Below are 19,509 nucleotides of genomic sequence, written 5' to 3' on the forward strand. Positions count from 1 at the left end.
CATCACATTTAACCAGACAGCCATCACATGTGATGGCTGTCTGGTTAAATGTGTAACAAGACTGGTAGAACAAGTGCACAAGGAAGCTTTAAATATAACAAATTATTTCAAGTCATGCTTGGCATTTTAAAAAAAAAATTCTCGTAGCAATACTTGAGCTTGAGAGAATATTCAGCTAGGTTAGAAAAACAAAAATTGAGTTCAGATCTTCTCTTTCTAGTGATTCTTAAGAAATGTACCTGACGGCCAATTCTAGACATGTGGCTGTTGTTAACTCAACATTTCTGAAGAGAGAAAAATCTGCAGTAATATCTTTCTTGAAGCAATGAAAATTGGTTAATGTTTAATAGAATATGCAAACAGAAATGCACAGAGAGAGAGAGAGAGAGAGAGAGAGAGAGAGAGAGAGAGAGAGAGAGAGAGAGAGAGAGAGTGTGTTAGTGTTAGGCAAGCTAATGTTTAAAAGAATACTGTATTGATAAACAATCCAGTGGTTGTATTTTAATACAAAATGTGTATTTTGGCAGCGAAATTTAATTTTTAGTGCAGTATGAACTTTAAAAAACCTCCTGATTTTTTAAAAATCTGTTTTTTTTAAAGCATTCCTGATTTTTGTGAAAAAACTTTTTTTGCTTTGCCTGTTTTGAAGCCCAAAGTTTTCTATTTTTCTCTTACTTACAACTGCTTATGTCTAGATTTTTGAAAGTCAAAAGAAAAAAAAAAAAAAAAATTTTTTTTTTTGATTATTTTGGCATTACTATTGGCTGATTCTTCTAATAACAAGCTAGACATTTGATCCAAATGGATCTGAGTATCCAGCTTGTTTTAAGCATTTTTTTGGATATTTTTAGAAATTTAAAATTAATCAGTTTCTAAACAACGGATTGCCACACTTCAAGTTTTTCCTGATGGTAATACTGGCATTAGACTGCCAGCCATGGGAGATGGATGGACTTCATCTGCAGGCTTTTGTTATCACAGGCTTCTGTATCTGATTCTGTCCACCTAATGATTCTTACAAAACTTTATAAATGCTATAATATTAACGATGATATTCTGTACTTTGTGTGAATCACTATTATAATTATATCTTTGTTTAATAATAAGATTCTGATAATAATGATATATGGCACAGAGTGGTTTCTATGGGGATTCCCCAAGGAGGCACTCTGTCTACTCTTCCTTTCTCAGCTATTCTTCCTCCCCTCATTCAGGATCACCTTTTGATAATTGGGTTTGTGGATAATTTGAAGATCTAGGCTATTTCTGTTTATTTGAAATAACCAGAAATAGCCTAGATCTTCAAGCTTTTATTAATAACACTAAATTAGATGATGCACTTATTACGCTCTGTACTTACTTTAAGACTTTTGGTTTAGTCATCAACCTAAACCCAAACAAATCTGCTTAACTGACCTTCTTAAAAAAAGTCATATCCTTCTATTTTATCACCAACTTTACATAGTCACTTGGTTCAAGAAAGTTTCTACTCAGAAAGAACACGGACGAAAAGCTTATGTTTAATTCCCATATTAACAATATTAAGAGTATTGGAATTAGCAGGGTATGGCTGCTTAAACAACAAAACTAGGTTTTGTTTACGCAGCCATATCCTGCCCATGTTTCCTGCTATACCTTGTCCTTCTTTCTACCCTATTACAATGAAATTTGTTAAATCTCACTTTTACTCACCTGTTAGTGCTGAGATTCAGTCCGTTGTTGTCAATGCTAATCTGAATGGCATCCATCTTGTAGAGCACAGTATTATTAAATGGATTAATGTTAAGTCAGGATTTGAATCTACCAGATTTAGAAAGTAAATTTACCTTTAATATATGGCTATAGACAAGAACATTCAAGCAAGGGTGATGAATTTGGTGTTACATCTCTGGAACAAGATAGCATGGCACATCCTCTTTTCCCCCCACCCCAAAGAAATGCAAGAGCAAAACTTAATTCCATTATGTAATAGAATTTATTTTCTTTATAGATTTTTTCCCTCTTATCCCTCCATTAAACTTATAAGTAAGCTAGAAATTGACTTATCTTTGTATCTGAAAAAGATATATAGGGATAATATTATGTTTGGAGTGGGGGAAAAAGAGGATGGGGAAAAAAAAGATAATTTTTTTTCTTTAATTTAATGAAGTACATTTTGAAAGCTGACTTTTGGTATTTTTTATCTATCTTCTGGAATTAATATGCTTTTATTCCTTATTTATGTAATATTTAGTGCTTAATGTAAACCCCTCTGGACTTATGTGCCATTCAGAGTTGGTGGGTAATATAGTATCCGATTTACTGACTAATAAACTGATTTTTATTTTTTTCTTATTTTTTTTATATTTGGGTGGGAGATGGCTTTAAGTGTAGAGTTCACACTGAAGGAGACGAGTTGAGGTTGGAAGGTGATTTTGTCCAGTCTTGAAAGTAGGTTATTTGTATTTTATTTGGCAGATAGTTACCAAAAAACCCAAGTTACTCTTTTCTGCCTGGGCTGGAACATCTGCTAATTATTGCTCTGTCTGGGATGTTGTCTTTATACATTCTAATGTTTGTGAATATGTAGGGATATTCTGAATTGTTCAGATTCAGGCTTTTATGTAGGTCTTCACTGATTTTGATGACATCAGGTTGCTGTTTTAGTTTTGATACTTTTCTGTTTTGCATGTCTTGGAGAAATTCTTGAATTTTTTTTTTTTTACTTCAAATGTGAAAGGTATTAGAACATTTAGTATTAGTACTCTGTATAGGTTGAGGTCTGAGAAGACAGAAGATAACTGACAGTAGACTTAATTTCTGTCGACTGTAGTTTTTGGGAAATACATGCAAAGGAAAGTTGTTCAGAAAACATTAGTAGAAGAGATGAATGAGGTGAAGTTGGATGATAAGGCAGGAGTAGATACTGACTGCTTTTGGCACATGTGTGTTCAGATTGGTTTGGAAGAAAGAGTGGAAGTATCTCTAGAAAAGGTATGCAGCAGAAACAGCCCATCAATGAGACAGAGTGGAGAGATTCTGTAAGAGATGGGTCATTAATTAACTCGACTGCCATTCTTTTGATTGGAGTCAGAAAGCTAAAAAGAAATTTGTGGAGTATCACCCCAGATGAACAGTATTCCATGGGAGGGCAGATTTGAGGCTTGTACAGAATAACCCCAAGAATGAAATGTAGAGGAATCAATATTTGTGATGTGCTTATGCCAAGAGAGAGAGAGATTAAAAGTCTCTATTAGAAATAATAGAGATATATGTTGTTGTCTAGAAATCTGTGTCACCAAAGATGAGTATAAGAGCAGTATACTTTTTTTTTTTTTTTTTTTTAGAAATAAAAAATAAGATGGCTGATTTATAGAAGGATCAAAGTTAACTAAGTTTTCTTCACCCTATTGGAGAATTAACTGGAGATCAACATTTGAGGAATTGGTAGAGGATATTTAAGGAATTGAGCCTGTTTGTGTAGCACAAGGTTTCTCAAGCTGAAAGTAGTAGTAGTAGTGGCATGTGATGTAAGAAAGCAAGTGTATGAGCTTATGCAGCATCAGCCAAAAAAAAAAAAAATTTACAAAACAATGCTCTCTAAATGTTTGTCCAGTTTCTCCTTAAATTTATTTAACCTATCAACTTCCACAATGACAGATGGAAGTTTGTTCCAGCAATTAACCACCCCCTGGCTAAAGGCAAATTTCCGCACATCTATTCTACATCTGTCTTTCCTTAATTTGAATTTATGCCCCCTTAGGTTCGTAATCTGAACAAGTGGAAGAATCCCATCTGAATTCAGCATACTGAACCCATTCAAGGCCATATACACCTCAATCATATCACCTTGCAGGTGCCTAGTCTCCAGCCACTGCAATTTGCAGAACTTAAGCCTCTCTTGGTAAGAGGATCCTTTCATTCACCCCACTAACCCCAGTGCCTCTCTCTGTACACGCCAAAGCAAATCTACATCCTTCCCAAAATGAGGCCTCCAGACCTGCACGCAGCACTCAAGGTGCGGCCTGAGCACTGCCCTACACAGAGGGACAATCACCTCCTTTTCCCTGCTAGCAAAATTCCTATATATCACTGACAAAACCCCATGACCTGCCCCAGCAGCCCATCTGCACTGCTCAGAAAACTCCATATCTGACTGCACAACCACTCCCAGGTCTTTTTCATTCTCCACCACCTTAAGCGCAGCACCACACAGCCAGCACGCTTCCCTGGCGTCACCTCTACCCACATGCAACACCCTGCACCCGTCAAGGTTAGACTTGTTGCCACTTTTCAGCCCATCTGCCCAAACCCTCCAGATCCCGTTGCAGCAGCACACTGCCATCACTGTCATTAACAACCCTGCCAACTCTTGTATTATCTGCAAACCCTGACACCGAGCCCAATACACCTCCATCAATATCATTGATAAACCTACAAAACAACAGTGAACCCAACACCGAACCCTGTGGGACTCCACCAGAGTTTGGTGTTTTCAAAGGACGAAGGTAGTGTACTATCATCAGCAAAACTGTGGATAGAAATTCTAATTGGTGGAAGAAGATCATTAATATACAAGAGGAGAAGAAAGAACTGAACCTTGGGGCACACCAGCATTATTAGAGAACCACTACCATTATCTGTAGTTAGTATTCAGACAGAAAACTGAATACCCAATTGCAAAAAAAAATAAGATGGGACCTTATTTAGAAGAACTTAATGTCCAACATATTCCAAAGCCTTAGAAATGTCAAGGGCAACTTTTTAAGCTTCATTAAACTTTGCCATTTAATTTATCAGTAGCTGGGTAACATAAGCCATTATATCCAGTGAATGGACACTAGTGGAATCCATATTGGCAATCATTGATCAGATGGAAGGTTTTGAAGGTTTAATGGATTTCTCCATTACTTTGGAATGAGTAGAGGTAAGTGTAATGGAGGGATTTGTCACCCTTTTTAGGAATTGGCTGGATGTGAGAAAATTTCCAAGCAGAAGGAAAAACACCATTGGAATAAGAAAAGATGTCATAACAGGAGCAACCTTAAGAGCAGAAGTTTTGAGAAAAATGGAGAAATGACAGCAGAAGATAGATCTCTCTCTCTCTCTCTCTCTCTCTCTCGACATCATGATATTTCAGAATTCTTTTAACATCTTTTTTCCAGAAGATTGTGGATGACATAGAGTGGAGTGTATTGGGTATGACAGGAGTTGGTTTACCAAAATTGTTAATACAAGAATTAGAAGAAAAGTAGGATGCTAGTGGGTCAGCTTTGTGTTTGTATAAGGCCACGGTTAGGCTGTATAAAATACTCTAGAGGTCTGGAGGCCTCACTTTAGGAAGGATGAGATCTGCTGGAATGGGAGCAGAAAATGGCAACCAGATTGGGGAAGGGAACAAAAGGGTCTCTTACCTAGAAAGGCTTCAGTTCTACAAATTGCAGCCTCTGGAGACTAGGTACCTTCAGGGTGATCTGATTGAGTTGTTTAAGGCCTTGAATGGATTGAATAAGCTGGATGTGAATGGCATTCTTCCTCTTGCTGAGAATGCACACATAGGGTGCTGAGACTATACAAATTTAAGTTGAGGAAGGATGGTTGCAGGATAGATGTGCGGAAGTTTGCGTTCAGCCCAGCCAGCGAATAGTTGATTGTTGGAATAGGCTTCAATCTGTTATGGAAGTGGATGGTTTGAATAAATTCAAGGAAGAACTAGACAGATTCTTGGAGGTTAAGGATTATTTGTGTGTGTGTTTTGGATGATGCTTAATAAGCTTGCTTTCTTGTATCATTTGCCACTACTGCTACTACTATTTGGACAATAAATAAGTTTTCTGCTCTTAGGGTACACCTGTTGAAAATTGAGTTTGGAGATTAATAACTTTTATAATTGTTGAGTTTTACTGTAAGCAGAAAAAGAAGCTAGAAATTTTGTTACAATCCAATTTCTATTATGCAGAGAAGCTCTGTTGGAGATGATACTATGGTATTCAAGTCACTGAGTCGTGCTTAGAGGACTGCTAATGTTGACCCTGTACTTTAAAGGGTTGTTGGAGAGAAAAAAATCAAGTGCATTGGACATGTGATTAGGATTATCTGATATTCTGGTAGATAAATGCTTATCCTGTGAGATCATTAGTAATTGCAAAAACCTTGGCATTCTTAACCAGAGGTGCCAAAGCTTTTGTAGTTGAAGTTGTGAACATCAAAAAACCAAGGAAACTTACCTCACTGTTAGGAAAGTTGAGACAATTGAGTTTCAAAAAAAGGAAGTCATAAGTTCCGTGTGATTACTGGAGCTGGGAGAATGATAGACAACAGATGAATTTTACAGAAATGGGGCAGGAGGGAGGGAGGGGAAAAAGAGAGAGAGAGAGAGAGAGAGAGAGAGAGAGAGAGAGAGAGAGAGAGAGAGAGAGAGAGAGAGAGATTTTAAGTCAGAGGAGATCAAAAATAGGAGAAACTCGGACAAGGAAAGGAATATTATAGGTGGACACAGGTACCGCCTTTAAAGCAAAAGGAATCATGGAGCAAATAGTTATGGCAGCTGAGATGAGTGGTATTTAAGCTAACTGATAAATGGAGACTGGCAGATTATAGATGGTAATGAACATCATTGAAATTGGGACTGAGACTTCATATTTTTGAAGTGAATGAGGAAGTTTTTGGGAGGTTTAGATCTTTTTACAGATATATTTGTTCTATTAGATTGATTATTCATGATACATTCAGTAAAGTAAAAGTGGAGGGACATGTTGGATGAAATAATAAAATTTTTGTATATGGCAAGAATATATCCACCTCCTTGATGGTGCTCCAGGTGGGCAGGAGCAGCAGTGCGTAGCACACGCTTCTTGATTAGACTGGGGGTTCGAGCTCGTGACCACCAAATACGGAGGATGTGGAAAGGTCAGGGAATGACCACTGCATATCCCCGGAGCAATATGGCCTTAGTTGCTAATGCTCCTAAAAACCAAATAAACAAACAAACAAACAAACAAACGTCTTATCACCCATAACGATTGAATTCAGGAAGTTGGATTTGCCTTCAGCCGCCTCAATGAGTTCAACTCACACATGTTGTCGACTGTCACTTAACGAGTGTGGAACAAACTGCACACAGACCTTTGTTTTCTTTAAATCCCTTAAAAAACATTTATGCCACTTGAACACATGTGCACAAGGCAAGCAGTTCTTTCCATACACTTCATCATTTTAAACATTTCTGTGGTGCTTTTGCCCAGTCAAATACAAAACTTGATGTTTGCTTTTTGTTCCATTGTCCCTCCACAACACAGACACAGGAGAGATGTGCAGTTCAGTTCACACTATGTTCTGAAATGGTGGCAATTTCTGCTTACCACGACTGTGGTAATCAAGGAACAATTACTCTTTCATTTCTTGTTTACTTCTAGTAGATGGCAGCACCAGCGCTAGTCTTATAACATCGGTTTTGTTTTCCAGTTTCCACACTGTGTACTGCATAGGCTCATCCTCACTGAAAGCACCTCTGCAGCTCCAACCAAGGTGAATACAAGAGGTCCTGTATCAGTAGCTACCCTTTTTCGGACCTGGAGGCAAAGAACATGTTCGGGCCTCCCCCACTTAATTAATGAAAATTGCAAAAACAGGTGTCAGCCAAAGACGGTGGGCCCGGACCCGGAGGCAATTGCCTTGCCTGCCTACATGGTAGCTACACCACTGTTCTGTATGTAGACTAGTGTGCAGTTGCCAATGAGTCGACTTAGGTAAGTCCTGTGTCAACTCATTAAGATGTCAAAAAAAAGACGAGTTGACAAATGTGACCTTTTCCTGTCAGATTTGTCAATATTCATTATTGTGTCTTTGAAAGTGAACTGGAATGGGGTGAACTGAAATTTAACAATAGCTGAGTGCTGTCCTCAGATTCAACTACAGACAGCAACAGGGGCCTGCTTAGAGAAGGCTATTTCATCAAAGGCAATAATAAGTACAGCCACCAGCAGAAAAGAAGACACCAGTACCTTGCAAGAATGTCATCATCTCTTCAAACAAAAGATGATCACATAGATTAGAAGATCAAAAACAAAAGGAACTATATCTTAACAACCTTCAAAATGAGAAACTCCCAACAACCAGCAGAAGAGAATTACAATTCAGGTACACCAGCAACCATCACTGTTATTTAGAAGCCTGTACTTCAAAAAGACTAACAATGCAAGTAACAAAAACAAGTTCATATATCACTATTTAAGCAACTAATAACGAGTTTTAAGGGCCAAGGTTAATCCTGCTACTTATGTAGCAAGATACCCTAGCAATGAAATTAAGATCACAAAATAAAAAATATAAATAAATCATAGTAAATATAAATATATACTCGCCTTAGCAGTGCAAATGCATGACACACTCACACTCACACACACACACACAACAACAACAACATCCTTGCACTTTGACTAATGCTATCACCCCCATCTACCAGTAAAAGTTGTGTGCAAAATTATATATTAACTAAGTTTTTATTAGTTCTTGACTATCTCCAAGTTGTTACCAGCATACCAAGATACCCTAACAGTGAAAATTAAAATCAGATCATAAAAGAAAAAACTAAAGTGGCATTTGCCATTAGCAATATAAATGCATAGCTCCCTGCCCAAGGAGAAGTACCTTCACACATGCCTAAAGAAGCATGGCAATCCAAAATTGAAATAAAATAAAGACAAAGAGCCTCAGTGTTCTCCCCAGGACCTATCGAATGGGCGCACTGCCCGGTGAATTAACCGACTGCCCGGCTAAAATTTAAGCTATTCTCAAGGCACCGTGTGGTACTGATCTCGATCAAACTTTGAACATACTATGCGAAGTATTACACTTCCCCATCTGGCTACTTCATAATGCCACCTGGCTTGGGAAAATATTCTGGGCAGAGCACACTGAGCCTCAAGCATTACTTCATCAGGGAACATCAGTGCTTGTGAATTATAAAACATATTTCAGTTGTTGACTGCCATCCAGAAAAACATCAGTTGATATCCCCTATATGATCTGAATACAGATTGCAGAAAAATGTTGACTGACATCCCTATATGATGTCAGTCGACATTTTTCTGCATAGCAGTCAACAACTGAAATACAAACCTTTTTTCAGAAATCACAAACATTGATGTTACCTCAAGCAGGCCTGATGCAGCCGAGCGGTCATAGAAAGAGTGCAGTAGCAACTGCTCTTTGAGTGATTGTGGTTCAAGCCTGCGTGACTACTAAATACAATTAAGATGAAATTCATGATTTATTGTAAACTCCTCCTATGATAGGAGGAGGAAGAGTTAACAATAAATAAATTCCTTAACCTGGTTGTTGAGCCAAAGTATAAACAAGAATATACGCCGAAGGTAAAGAAAGCCAACACGAGAATGATGAGAAACATTGGATAACTTACGTGGAAAATTATTTTCCCGATACTGCACTCTAGCGCTACTCACTTGGTAAACAGACGGTAGGTGTTATCGGTCTGGAGCAGAAGTCAAGAATGATATTGATTGACAGGTAGGTGTAGCAAACGATGTGCTGATTGACGCATGAACATAACACACGATAACATCAGTGTAGTATCACTAATGGTCACTTGCTTCAATGGTAACTTGCCCTAATGAATGCTTTCCATAATGGTGAAAAAAAGGCCGGATTACTTCCACTTGAAACGCATGGGAGCTTGAACCCCCCCCCCAAATGGAGGGGATAACCTAGCCTTTTTTCTTTAGAATCATGGGTGGACTAGTGCATAAATTGTTTATTAACAAATTTTTAATTTATTATTACTGTACTTTTATTTTTAAACAAACACTCATGTGGATACACACGATCAATAGCTATTCACTGTATATAAAGAATCTTTCTTTCTTTCTTTTCCCATTATTTCCTAACCTAACATTTAAGATCAGGTTATGAAATATAACGATAAATAAAGAAACCTTTTCCTTTTTTCGTAACCAAACCTAAATCAACAATATAGTAAAAACACTCATGAACTCCAAAAATCTGCTTTTAATAATGAGAAAAAAACATAATGAAGAACATAAAAATGAACGTAATGAAACTTTTATTAATTTAGTTTTCCTCAAAAAAATCAACCAATGTTTTATTTTCCTTACAAATTTCTTCCATCTTTAAAAAATTCATTGCTACTATTACCTGTTTACCATTCATCACAAAATTATTATGCACTGCTCTTTACTCATAATTGGGGGTAATTGTGCAGGCAGCTATGAAGTTTTCTGAGCAGTGCAGATGGTCTGCAAGAGTAGCTCATGGAGTCTTGTCAATGATATACAGGAATTTTTTTATCCGGGATTAAGGAGGTGATTATCCCCTTGTATAAGGCAATGGTGAGGCACACCTTGAGTACTGTATGTAGGTCTGGAGGCCTCATTTTAAGAAGGATGTAGGGCAATTGGAACGAGTACAGAGAAGGGCAACAAGATTAGTGAATGGAACGAAGGGTTGCTCTTACGAAGAAAGGCTTAAGTTTTGCAGATTACAGTGTCTGGAGACTAGGCACCTGCAAGCTGATCCGATTGAGGTGTATAAAGCTTTGAATGGTTTGAGCATGCTCAATGCTGATGGGATTCTTCCTCTTCCTCTTGCTCCGAATAATCACCTGAGAGGGCATAAATTCAAATTGAGGAAAGACAGTTCTAGGATAGATGTGCAGAAGTTTACCTTTAGCCAGTGCAGCACGTAGTTGATTGGTGGAACAGACTTCCATCTTTTGTTATGGAAGTTGATAGCCTAAATAAGTTTAAGGCTGAGCTGGACAGATATTTGAAATGAACGGAGGGGTGAAATGGGAATGTTTTTTTTTTTTTTTTGTTTTGGGTGATGCCGCATAAGCTTTGCTTTCTTGCATCATATGCCTCTACTAATGCTAATGCATAAAAACACATTATAATGTCAACCAATGACTGCACAGTAACTTGTCGTCCATCGCGCCCACCACCAATCATTTCATTGTTTGCCACGCTCACCTGTCAATCAATATATCCTTCTTGATTTCGGCTCCAGACCGATAACATCTACCATCTGTTTACCGAGCGAGCAGTGCTAGTGTCCGGTGTCGGGAAACTAATTTTCCGCATAAGTTATCCAACGTTTCTCATCGTTCTCGTGTTGGCTTTCTTTACCTTAGCTAATTCATTTATTATCCTCTCTCAGAGCCTTATAGATCTTACTCATGTCTCCGGGCGCCTCCGTAGCCAGGTGGGAAGGAGCAGCAGTGCGTAGCACACGCTTCTTGATTAGACCGGGGTTCGAGCCCGTCACCACCAAATACGGAGGATGCGGAAAGGTCAGGGAATGACCACCGCATATCCCCGGAGCAATATGGCCTTAGTTGCTAATGCTCCTAAAAACCAAATAACAACTCATGTCTCCCTACAGGGGTCTTGGTTAGTAAGTTGTGTAGTCTACAAATCTGAAGTCTTTCATCGAATGGGTGCCCTTTTGCTGATCTTACAAAGTGATTTGCCTGTTTTTGGACCCTTCAGTTAAAATTTTTTTTTTTTTTTTTTTTTTTTAGGTGTAGTCTCCATATTTGAACATAATATTCCAAGTATAGTCCTATAATTGCCTTATACAGTGGGATTACAACTCCCCCCCTCTCTCTCTTCAGGATACTCAATAAATCATTAATAGGACACTATGAGCCCCTCGTTGCTGCCTGTGTATGCTGCACAGAGAATTTCATGTTTGTCCATGTTGTAACCCCAAAATTCATTGCTACTTCTACTACAATTTTGAAAAATAATTAATTATAAAATATACATAGTTCTGTTGATCCAAAAAAAAAAAAACTTGGTGAGAAACATTCAAAAATATCACTTGTTTGGAGAGGTATAGGCTTGAATCCCGTTGGAGACTGAAGTTCTTAAAAGGCTTCTTTGATTGGGGCTTGGTTGATTTTAGGTGGTGTGAACAGGGTTTGTTCTCCTCCCCTATATATTCCAGGTTTTTTAACCCACATAACATGCAAAATCAGTCCCTAAACACACTCTTTATAATGTTGTATATAAATAATAACAGCAGCATTAAAAAGTGACTGATACTAGATGTGTAGGCTTTTACTGTTTGTAGGTGCATGTTTTATCACTCTTTGATAAAACAGGCACATAACCACTTTTAAATTGTACTTGTTGCCCTTTGGATAGCATGATTATTTTGGAATTTGTGTGTGCGCATGCACACGCGTGCTCTAATTTGCACAAACCTATCTGTTTTTTTCATGTGAAAATTATCTTGTTAGCTAATTCAGAATTAGCACTACTAATACTAGTAGTATTATCATAATAAATCCATGCTGTGACTGAAGTATAACTACATTCCTATCTTGATGGTCTTGCATTGCCTCTTTAACCAGTTACTTCATTATTTTCCCTGGAACAGTCAGGCTAACAGATGTGTGATTATGCATCTCATCTTTTGAACCCTTTGTGAATTAGTAATACATTTGCACATCTCCAGTCCATAGACTATATATATATACGTATATAGAGAGGACATCCCCTGAATTCAAGGATGCTCTCATAGTTATGGCTAAAGGTTTGCTTACCCCTTTTGTTGCTTATTCCTTAATATAATTGGATTCCAGCCATCCCAGGTGTCTTTTTACATTTAGCATATGTGAGATGTTTACTTTTTTTTTTAATGTGTACTAATTTTACTAATTTTCGAAAAAAAAAAAAAAAAATCACTTCCGAGCATAAAGATGTTGAAAAAAATACCTGCTCTTCAAAGGGTTAAATTAGTAAACAGTCATTTCTAGTTAAATTTATTTTTTTGTAACTTTTAAGTTTTATGTTATGTTGAATAACTGAGAAACATTATTGTGCATAACTTTTATTTGTAGAAATGTGTAATGTAATTTTTGATTTTAATGTGTTTTTTTTTTTTTTTTTGTTTTTAGAGATTTGCCTCAGTATGGCCATAAACAATGGCAAGCATATTTTGGTAGAACATTTGATGTTTATACCAAATTGTGGAAATTTCAGCAGCAACACAGGTATGACATATTGGTATGATTAACATTTGATTTCAGAGAACTTTATTGGATTATTTTCTTAAAATGATACATTTCCCTAACATTCTACTATTTACCTGTGTTTTGCTATAGGCAATAGTCACTATTTCAGTGGCTATTTCACAAATGAAATAGCCACTGATGTGCTGGGTCATGTGATATGATAGTCCTATAAGAAGAGCTGCAGTGCCCAGTGAAGATTGCTATGGGAAATGCTACTAATGTTGGTGACCTCATGGAACCTGATCATGGGCATTTTGTAAGATTTTTTTTTTTTTTATTGGATGAAGGATTTGTGTACATAAATGTAAACATTTTTACATGAATGTTACTGACACAGTCTGTGGCCTTTAATCAGTAGCTACTGTGGGACAAAATCAAATAATGACAAGAACAAGTTCAAAAGATCTCTATAATTGAAACTGCCGATGTCTGACCTGCTATATATCCAAAAATTGGAAGGCAGCATTGCAAGCAATTACCAAAACATTTAACACTAGACATTAGAAGTCCGTTTCACTAACACAGCACACAGGGAGCATAGGTATGAAAGAAGGTCATTAATATGAAGGTCATCAAGAGGAAAATAGTGGGGGAAAGAACTGAACTTTGGGAGATACCAGCATTAGTAGAGAAGTTAGAAAACAGAGAGCCATCTACCATCACCCTCAGTGAGTGGTCAGAAAGAAAACTGGATAACCAATTACAAAAAACAGTTGGCAAACCATAAGATGGAAGCTTGTTTAGAGGACCTTTATGCCAAACATGATTGAAAGCCTTTGAGATGTCAAGAGCGACTGCTTGTGTTTCACCAAACTTTTCCGTTGAATTTGGCCTTAAGTAGGTAACATAAGCCAGAATATCACCAGTGGATTGACACTGATGGAATCCATATTGGTGATCATTGATCAGACGGAAGGTTTCTAGGTAATTTAAGAGTTGGCAGTTAATTGATAGATGACTTTCATCAACCGGTGAAATACCACCACTTTGCTTATTGGAGGCTTGAAGTGGTGAAACCCATGTTTAGTCTCTAGAGTAAAGTTTCCGGCATCTCCCTTCCCCCATACTTCTCCTTCAACCCATGCGTGGTACTAAGTACTATAAGTTTTGATACCTTTCGTGTTTGGGGTTTTCCATAAAAAAAAAAAAAATGATTTCTCCATTACTTTAGAAAGAGTAGAAATAATTGCAATGGGATGATAATTGGATGGGAGGGATTTGTTACCCTTTTTTGGAACTGGCTGGATATGAGCAAATTTCCAAACAGAAGGAAAAACACCTTTGGAATAAGAAAATGAAAAAAGACGGCAAAGAACAGGAGTAAGTTCAGGAGCACGGATTTTGAGAACAAGTGGAGAAATACCATCAGGACCTGGAACTTTCTTATCATCAAGATTTGTCAAAATCCTTCTGACATCCTTTTGACGGAACACCACAGGAGGCATTGAATGGAGTATGCTGGGAGGTGTTTTACCAAGATCATTAATACATGAGTTGGAAGAAAAATGGTATGCTAGCAGGTCACTTTATCCTTGGCTGAAGTGACAATAGAACCATCTGGTTTTGACAGAGGTGGGAGCAGAGATGGGCAAAAGTTGCAGCCAATAGCTTTGGCAAGAGACAAGAATGCTCGGCTAACATTAGGGAATGAAGCAAGTTTTCTACTCTTAGCATGTTCAAAATCTAGTTTGGACTGATTAATAACTGCTTTACAATTGTTGTGAGCTTTGGTGTAGGCAGAAACTGAAGAATTGGAAACAAACCAATTACGATATGCAACATTCTTCTCTTGAACAGCCTTAGCACATTTATTGGAAAACCAAGGTTTAGATAAAGGACGAGATTTTAAAGTGGAATGTGTAATAAAGGATTCCATTCCTACAAGAATAATTTCACTTGACATGATCTGAGCAAATATTGACATCAGAAGTTTTGAAACAGTAATCCAACCAAGGAAAAGAAATTTCGCAGGTCATTCCATTTTGCATTCTTGTAATGCCAAACAACATGATGTTGGGAATAGCCATGAGATAAAGGCTCCATTGGAGAAGAAACAATCACCAAGTTGTGATCTGAGGTGCCTAAAGGACCACTCACTTCAACCTTGTACTAAAAAGGGGTGTTTGTGAGAAAAAGATCAAGCGTGTTGGCTGTATGGTTAGGATTTGTTGGTACTCTGGTAGGTAAATAAACAATCTGTGCAAGGTCATTAGCAATTGCAAAAGTCTTAGCATATCAACCATATTAAAGTGGAAATTTAAAGTGGAAATGGACATCGTTGAGATTAGAATTGAGACCACGTATATTTGCGAAATGAATTAGGAAGTGCCTGGGAGGTTTAGATCTTTTTGTACATAAGGTTGTTGTATTGACGATTCATGGTTCAATAGTAAGAAAAAGTGGGGGGAACATGCAGAATGAAGTAATGAATTTTTTGGATATGATGTATGAATATACCCAGATCCTTGTAATGTGGCCTCGACAACACATACACATCACTCCAGTCACTATCTGGCAGAGTATAGGTGGCAAGAATATACACTAGCTGATCAGGAAGCCCCCTAGAGAGTTACCAATAGATTCGGTCTGGTATACTAAATCGTGGCTGGCCTACGAACATCCTTTTAGAGCTGAACCCTCGAAATGTAAGGAAGTTTGGATCTCACCATGGTGTTCATCATAACCTCAAACGACATCAATCGTACTGCATGATGGAAGAGATGGGGAAGGGTTGATGTCATGGGACCTCTCTTTTATCTGAAATAATTTGTTACCTTGAGGGTTTATCTGAATATGCTGCCGGACAGGTTCTTCCTGTGATGCTTATATCATACCTGGACTGTGACCAACTATTTGAAGATGACAGTGCTACATGCTAAATGTGTAAGATTGGTATGACAGGCCTTCAGTGATAATCTGACATTAGTATTAGTAACGGCCGCATGGTACAAGAAAGCCTATGGCTTATGCTGCACCAGCCAAAAAAAAAAAAAAAATAAATAAAAAATCTGAACAAAACAATGATAAAAAAAAAAAATAAATAAATAAAATAAAATAAAATAAAATAAAATCATTGCTTGAGCTTTGCATTTTTAATAGTCTTGCAGCCAATGAATCTGACAGATCTATCAATCATTCTTGAGCAGGAATGAAATTTCACTAGGGACAACTGTGTATACTTGGTGAATGCTGCCATCATGATTGCTAGAGGTTAATCTATGTGCTGTTAGGTATATGTTCTCAAATATTTTGGTAGGGTAGTGTGAAGTATTTATAGTAAGCCAAAGTTTACATTGGTTTTGAAATTTTTTTTTTTTCAATATGTGTATGTAGGCAACTCTCAGAGAAGTGAAATTAAGAGGTGATATATATAAATAACAGAACTTTAACTCTGTCTATTTTATATTAGATAGATAAATATTTGAATGAATTTAAAACACAAATAATCTTTTAAGATATCTTGTTAAAATGGAAAACACTAAATAACCACTTTTTTTAAATAGATTTTTTATTATGTTAAAGTGAGTTTACAGAAAACAAGAATGGATTTGTGTACATAAATGTAAACATTATACATAGATGGCACTAAATTTTAGTTAGAGTCTAGCTGACTATCATAGAAAAGATTCTGACTTAAAATGGAACCTATTATTTTTTGAGTCTGTGATTTGCCATTTTTATGGTTGTCACACTTATATGAGGAAGATTATTTTTATGACTGATTTTGCTGTTTGATAGACTAGATCCAGTACCTTAAATTGTTTTAGCTTTTAATCAAAGAAACAGACTTCTGTGTTTTCTTATCAGAAGTGTCACTAGTATTATCTCTTATTCCATAAACAGCCATTATTTTTGGAAAAATTATTTTTAATTCATCCATCAAGATTGAAAATTATGAAAAGTTTAATAAAAATCCTGTGACAACAGTGATATAAATGTAATAGTCAGCCCAGTCACGTGGCCGCCCATAGCTATTATCTGATCAACATAACTGCAGCACACTGTCACAGACATAGCAGAAGAACTCGGTGTTTAACAGCAGCATTTATTTCATTATAAATGATATAACAAGTGGCTTAAAATCAATTTAAAAAAAAACTTATAATGAGAGAAAAAAAATTCTCTGTCAATTCTTCTATTCTGATTAAAAATAACTTAACTATTTTTTAAAATATTGGCACAACTTTGTTTCTGCACTTGAAAGCTGACATGAATGTGGATTGTCGTAAAGCATGGACTCATGGTATATTCTTGTTGTGCACCTAATTTGAAACAAACTAAAATGAAAGTCAAGTTTTCAGTATCAGCAGTAGCGAGTATTCTGCCTCATTTTTTTTTTTCTTTCTGGGTACAGATGTTAAGAGAAAATTTGGCACTAATAATAATTTAAGTAGTTTCATAATTTGCAAAGGAGGCAGAATTTCATCTGTGCAAATAACAATCGTTTAATAAAAAATGACACATAAAAAAAAATATCTGTAAACAACTAGTACCCTATTGGCAAACTGCTTTCCGTTAAGTACTGATTGATTGGAATCATGTCAATCAGTCATTTAAACCTGTGATATTATAGTTTACTATGCCCACTTGTCACTCAATCACTCCGTTGCATACTCTTATTCGTTACTATGACACAATATTCATTTTATGCAGCCCACCCATGAACTGTGTATGTTCCTGAAATTAACCGTGTTTGGTTTGTAATTCGGGGTTTTTCTTTGTTTCTTCAATCAGCCATTCGAACATTCCTGCTCAGTAGTTAGTTTTATTGGCTGCTGAACACTGTCAAATATATTATTTAAACAGCATAGACAGTATCTAGCTTTTAACTATGCATTCAGCAGAATGGTGGTTATCAGGGACTTGTTGTTATTTTGGTTTTTAGGAGCATTGCAACTAAGGCCATATTGCTCCGGGATATGCAGTGGTCATTCCCTGACCTTTCCGCATCCTCCGTATTTGGTGGTGACGGGCTCGAACCCTGGTCTAATCAAGAAGCGTGTGCTACGCACTGCTGCTCCTTCCCACCTGGCTACGGAGGTGCATCAGGGACTTACTTGATATTATATTTCTTACTTTTCTTATAATCAGAACCCTGGTCTAATCAAGAAGCGTGTGCTGCGCACTGCTGCTCCTTCCCACCTGGCTACGGAGGCGCATCAGGGACTTACTTGATATTATATTTCTTACTTTTCTTATAATTAGTTAAGTAATGGAATCACGGGTTCTACTTTTATATAATGATATATATGGGAGAAATATTCCTCCTCCATAAAATATTCATTTTAACAGTGAGATATGGGAGGAGTACTATTCCTCCCCTGCCCTTATTTAAAAGTTAGGGACTATAATTCACTTAACAGTATCAGTTATGTAAATGAATCACTGTTCCTGACTTTTATACATGGCAAAAGGGGGGATATGACTCCTCTCATACCCCACTGTTAAAATGAATATACAGGTAACCCTTGTATAATGTGGTAGTTTGGTTCCTACAAAATCTCGTGTAATGCGAAATCTTGTTATACGGGACTTGAGAACCAGTACAAAAAGGGGATTTAAGTTCCAAAAGCTAAAAAAAACGCTATTTTTTTATAACTATTGGAAACTTAATTTTTATGGTAGTAATAACTTAAAATTTTAACTTTATTTTTTATTATAGTAGTAACTTAAATAGTAATAACTGAACAAATGTCTTACCTTACAAACTGTGATACTTATATGTCAGATAATGTATGTTCATTTAATTTTCTTCCTCTTCATTGCTGCTAAGCACAATCTCTTCTACGGCATCTAGATTTCGTGTACCTTCTGCTCTCTTTAAAAGTCATGAAATGCACTCTTCAAAGTCACAGTTATTTTTATGGTCTCAAATGAACACAAGTTCAATAGCACAGAATCCCTAACCCAGGGATCTCCCAACAAAATATGGTGGACCTCTGCTTTAAATGATATGTGAAAATCGGAAGAATATTTTACAGTTAGCAAAATAAAAATAAATTTACGCTTACATACATAACTTAATTAATACATACTGTAATATATACATACTAATTGATATTGCTGTTTACTGACCTTTTTTTTTGTTGTAAAATTTAAAACAGTAAAAATTATAAAACAATAACAAAGAACGCAACACGCACACGTTGCAACAAACACGATACGGAGTAATGAGTTTCTGAAAATTTATTTATGTTTTTTATATGATCGAATATTTCATGGAAGGAAACACATTTCACCATAATAACATAAAAACACACAGAATTTCATCTATCGGCATTATAGCAAATGCAAGAAGATAGTTTACTACTGGTTTATAATTGATTACACTAACAGAAAAGACCAGTAAACCGGAAACTACAAATTATTTTTATTGTTTTATGGTAGTGACCTCCAGAAATGTGCTTTAGAAAAATATCACAAAGGCAATAACAACTAGCGAGTCAACAGTAGGGATGCACAAAAAGGAATGG

The 19,509-nt window shown here is 36.6% G+C and overlaps 1 protein-coding gene across 2 annotated transcripts in view; it reads left to right on the plus strand.

The window, feature by feature from the left end:
• LOC150087769 (protein SCAI) overlaps window positions 1-19,509 on the plus strand; it is a 196,797-nt gene that overhangs the window by 56,691 nt on the left and 120,597 nt on the right. For both annotated transcript variants that reach the window (XM_090370293.1, XM_090370294.1), the window contains one exon: window positions 12,920-13,015. In XM_090370293.1, the coding sequence (XP_090226419.1) occupies window positions 12,920-13,015 (96 nt within the window). The remainder of the gene's footprint in view (window positions 1-12,919; window positions 13,016-19,509) is intronic.

Source organism: Mastigoproctus giganteus, chromosome 3, assembly GCF_048544385.1.
Source record: "Mastigoproctus giganteus isolate SK-2022 chromosome 3, ASM4854438v1, whole genome shotgun sequence".
In the NCBI taxonomy this organism is placed as follows: Eukaryota; Metazoa; Arthropoda; class Arachnida; order Uropygi; family Thelyphonidae; genus Mastigoproctus; species Mastigoproctus giganteus.